Here is a 5,117-nt window from a genome sequence, read left to right as displayed (position 1 = left end):
GAGACCCAAGAAGAACAGTCCAGTCTCAAGTTGGACCCGGCTAGGGGCTAAGGAGTGGATCTGCAGCCACGGCGACCTCCTGTAATGTCCTCCAGGGGGCTCCAGGCGTGCTCCGAACTCAACAGTCCGGTGCTGCTGAAGGCCACAGAGATCTCCAGCACCATCCTGATGTGAATCCTGTGCAGAGAACTGCGGGCCAGTTTGCACACCTCATCGTCCAATGGACCAAGTCCTTCACACGCAGCGAGTCCTCCTTGCACGGCTCCCACCTGCAGCTGTTTGCGTCCAGCCTCTGGCCGATTCCCGCACCTTATCACCAGCCTCCTGGAAGCTCAGCATTTTTGAGTTCGGCCTTTAAAATGCAGGGAGACGGGCTTGTGCGCCGCCCTCCAAAGTCTTTGTCTGCAGGCCTGCCTTGTTGTCAGTACTCCATTACAAAGGCTGCACTTTATTCTTCCCCCTTCTGATGGAGGACCCGCAGCACAGATGCTTTACACAAAAGTCCCAGCACCTTTTAGCCAAACCCCGACTGCCCTGGCTCTGGCCCGAGGAAGTGGTTGGGGTCTCAACTTCAGGCTGCCTCTCTGGGGCTCCGCTCTTGCCGCTGGTGCTGTAGGTGGAGGTGGTGCCCCAAAGGCCAGGCTGGGCGGAAGGGCTGGAGGTCCCCAACTCCAATGCAAGTGCAGGAATGGTGGTCCCCGACGCCAGTCCAGCTGAGATAGTGCCGCTCTCCACCTCCAGGTGGGGTGCGGAACTGGTGATCCCCAACTCTGGTCTGGGTGCTGGACTCGTGGTCCCCGACTCTGGTTGGGGTATAGGACAGGTGGTCCCGCACTCTGGTCCAGTTAAGGTAGTGCTGCTCTCCGCCTCCAGTTGGGGTGCGCAACTGGTGATCCCCAACTCCGGTCTGGGTGCTGGACTGGTGGTCCCCATCTCCGGTTGGGGTACAGGACAGGTGGTCCCGCACTCTGGTCCAGTTAAGGTAGTGCCGGTCTCTGCCTCCAGTCGGGATGCGGGCCTGGTGGTCCCTGATTCCGGTCTGGGTGCGGGACTGGTGGTCCCTGACTCGGGTCGTGCTGAGGGAGGGCTGGTCCCCAACTCAGGTGTGGGTGCGAGAATGGCGGCGCTCCAGTCCAAGCTGGCTGGTGGACTGGCCGGCTCTGTGATCTCCCAGCCGGATGGCCGGACGCTGTGGCTCACGTGAGAACTGGCAAGGGAGGACTCCGCGTCGGGGAAGGGCCTTACGATGATGGTGCGGCCCTTCCCCTTGGGCGCTTTGTGGCTCAGTATGAGGTATGTGGCCATCGTTCTGTCATATTTTTTCTCTCGGATGGCCTCCTCAATCGTTTCTTGCTCGAATCCCATATTTCGCATTTCCTGGGTCACCTGGGAGTTTAAGGCCTCACATGGCGGCTCCTCATATGGTCTCAGTTCCTCCTGCCCCATGTTCGTCCAGGAATGCCTCATGAGTTCGTCAAGTGTTCCTCGGTGGCAGGGCTGGACGGTTAAACATTTCCCTATCAAGTCCGCTAGATTTGCAGAAATGAAGAAGGGCAGACGGTACCTCCCTCTTATAATATTTCTCCCTAGTTCCCAAATGTCGTCTCCCACGAACGGCAGTCTTCCGCAGACCATTTTGAACAGGATGACTCCCAGGCTCCACACGTCCACTCCGGGGCCGTCGTAGCTTTGCCCCAGGAGAATCTCGGGGGCCACGTAATTGAGGCTGCCACAGAAAGTGGTCAGCTTCTGGCCAACATACTCGTTACTGAGCCCAAAGTCCGCCAGTTTGATGTTCCGGTCGGCATCCAGGAGAATGTTCCGTGGCTTCAGGTCCCTGTGGACGATGCCCCTCTGGTGGCAGTAGTGTACCGCTGACAACAGCTGCCGGAAGACGCCTCGGGCCTCGTGCTCTGTCATATCGCCACAGTCCTCAAGGTAGTCAGACAAGGTCCCTCCATCCACAAGCTCCATGATGAGGAAGAGGGTGTTTTCGGTGTCAATCACCTCAAAGAGTTTGACGATATTGGGGTGGTTCAGGGTTTGCATGGCGTGCACTTCTCGGAAAGGTCTATAGGACCCGTGCCGATCAATGACTTTGACAGCCACCTCTATCCCGGTCAGAATGTGCCGGGCCAACTTCACCTTGGCAAAGCTTCCCTCGCCAATGGTGTTCAGGAGCTCGTAGCACCAAACGCGGGGCTGCTCCTCACTAGGGATGGCTGCAAGGTCACGGAGCATGGTGACGAACTATCTACACTCACTCACAATACTAACTACCGATGCAAACTATGCTAGCGAACTATACTAACTCTACTGACTATGCTAATACCAACTGCTAACTATGCTGACTATGCTAAAAACAATACTAACTCTACTATGCTAACTGATACTAATACAAACAATGCTAACTATGCTTACTGACTGTGCTAATAAATGATACAAATAAATGATATCTATACTAACAGAACTAATACTAACTCTACTAAATACACTAACAATACTAACAATCTAACTAAAAAACGTTTAAAGAAAAAAATAAAGAAAAGAAAATATGTGAGAAAATAATAAAACAATGAGGAAAAAAAATGAAGAAAGCAATAAAAAAGAACACGAAACAACTAAAAAAATAAGAAAAAGAATAACAAAAAAGAAAAACAAGTCAAAGAAGGAATAAAGAGAAAATAAAAATAAGCAAAACAACAACAGCGAAAAGGAGAAAACAAGCTAACTAGTCCAGTCCAACAGGTCACCACAAATCAGCTTCCTGGGCTCTACGGACAAAACCTTCAGGCCAGCCAGGGCCTTATATAGGAGATTTTTGTAATTCCATCACAATGGTGCATTATTGGGTCAGAGCAAGACACGGACCAGCCACGGCTGGCGATAAATCACAGTGTTTTTCTCACTTCCTGGTCTCAAGACCCCTTTACACTTAAAAACAAACAAACAAACAAACAACCAGACAAACCCAAAGAACTTTTTGTTTTTGTGAGAAAAGTTGATATTAACTTTATTAGAAATTAAAACATGTAGGATGCTTCAGTGACTTTTTCATTTATAATTTGAAAATCTGTAATAAGTCTTGTCTTTTTCAAGACCGTAGGCTGTCTACACATAAAATACTCCATTCCTTTTTCTTAAAAATGATGCTGTGACTTAACTGTTATCACGATATTATAGGAAAATGCCGTCTTCACAAGAGAAGTTAAATTATTAACATCTATAAAGCTGAGAGGGGCTGGCTTTCATTATCCTTTTGCCAATAAGATTATGAGCAGATTTCTCATCAGAAACTATGGAGACCGGAGGCACTGGGTTCATGTATTCAAAGTGTTGAAGGACAAAGGCTGTTAACTAAAAATCCTACATTGGGCAAAAGTACCTGAAAATGGGGGAGACCTGAAGACATTCCCAGATAAACCTGCGCTGAGAGATCTTTACCACTACCCTTGCCCTGAAGGTGGGAACGGAAGGACACTGGGCAGAGGCTCAAAGCCTTATGGAGAAAGAACAATCTCTGCTAACACTCCACACAGACGTGATCACAGACAGCTAGAACTGGTGTGACTTTGGTTTGTAGCTCTACTTGTTGTTTTCTACTTGATTTAAGAGACTAATACTTTAAAAAACAATCGTTAGTTTGTTTTTGGACAGATGGAGTATAAAGATGTACTTTTGTGACATCAACAGTAGGTTGGGGTCAGCTGTGAAGCAGTAGTTTTGATATGTTCTTGAAGTTACGCTGCTACAGATTAGCATGAGTGTTAGAACTTTAGGACGTTGTGTCATTCAGGTGACCAAAATCTATTTCTCATGTATACAAATAAGTAAATAAAGACACATTTCTTAGTGCCATGAAGAAGTAAGCATGAGGTGTCCGTTCTGTTCCGCATCTCCCATAACACTCTGTTTTTGGACCCTTTGTTAACGCTGTTTCTCCTGGGAAATCTGCACCACGCGCTTTTCTCCTTTTCTTCTTCATCCAGGGATTTCCGATTCAGTCAAGCTTCAGTCTCACTTCTGAAACAACAGTCCACTTTTTCTACCTGTTGGCTGGGCTGCCTCATACTGAATGTGTCTGGTCATGGAGTCTGTATCTTCCCCTGATCCAAACATCTCATTTAATGAAACACAGAGCCAGCCTCACAAGATGGTTCCCTGGACTTATCCCAAATCTTGCTGCTCAAAATACGATTCATGGACTAGCACTTTGTTAGAAACACAGAATCATAGTCCCCATTCAGACCTCCCGATTGAGAATCTCCATTTTATAAGAACAGTCATGCCCGAGCACATCAAGTTTGAAACACATCCTCCCTCAAGCTCCATGCACAATGGACAACTCATTGAAACTATGTTGCCATTCGGTCCCTCTATCACGGATATCGCAATAACCTCCTAAGTGATCTCACTGCCCTCAGTCTCTCCTATAATTGATCCTTCATACTGACGTATACCTACTCTCCTAAAGCACGTGTCCTCGTGCACAAACTTTCAACTGCTTCCACTGCCTAGACGGTAAGTTCCAAAGGTCTAACTTGGTTTCCCATCCTGCTGTTCTGTTTATAGCTTCCATCATCCCCTTCCACACACCCACCTCCCAACCGTCCTGGTCTACTCCTACCCAAATACACACTTCACACCTTCATGTCATCCTTTGTGCTGTTTCTTCCTAAACATCCTGTTGCCGCCTATGTTGTCTATCAAAACCCTACTTAGCCTTTAAGATCCAGCCTAAATGCTCTGCCTTTCAAGAGTCTCCTCATGCTTCTTGCCTGAACTCATCTCTAATACACAGTGGCCATCTCTATTTTGCCCCACTTTCATTCTACGTTATGTGAGGAAGAAATCTTAGTGTACCTAGTAAAAGTCATATAGCACTCAGTGACATATATGCTGCTATAGACCGCACATAGTAATGTACATGTTTCTATATATAGTAATGAAGTAAATCCATGAATGAAATAAATGAACATCAACTATCGGCAAAGTGTATACACGCCAAGATCTGTTCGACTGAAAAACATTGGTATCTCATGAGATTGTCAACCATACTATGTGGATTTCTGAGACAGCCTATTTCAGCAAGTCTTCCAATTTTTCCATTATGCACA

General features: G+C 47.4%; 1 protein-coding gene across 1 annotated transcript; it reads right to left on the bottom strand.

Annotated features, from left to right (window-relative positions):
• Positions 1–209: 209 nt before the first annotated feature.
• LOC120592223 (serine/threonine-protein kinase MARK2-like) lies at positions 210–2,513 on the bottom strand. Its single transcript, XM_039849819.1, has one exon. It carries the CDS (start codon positions 2,239–2,241, stop codon positions 433–435), a length of 1,809 nt encoding a protein of 602 aa, XP_039705753.1. The 5' UTR covers positions 2,242–2,513; the 3' UTR covers positions 210–432.
• Between the last annotated feature and the right edge of the window lie 2,604 nt (positions 2,514–5,117).

The sequence above is a fragment of the Pteropus medius genome, unplaced genomic scaffold, assembly GCF_902729225.1.
Source record: "Pteropus medius unplaced genomic scaffold, Ma_sr-lr_union100, whole genome shotgun sequence".
Taxonomy (NCBI): domain Eukaryota; kingdom Metazoa; phylum Chordata; class Mammalia; order Chiroptera; family Pteropodidae; genus Pteropus; species Pteropus medius.
The sequence above is the reverse complement of the archived record's forward strand: the minus strand, read 5'-3'. Positions and strand labels throughout refer to the sequence as shown.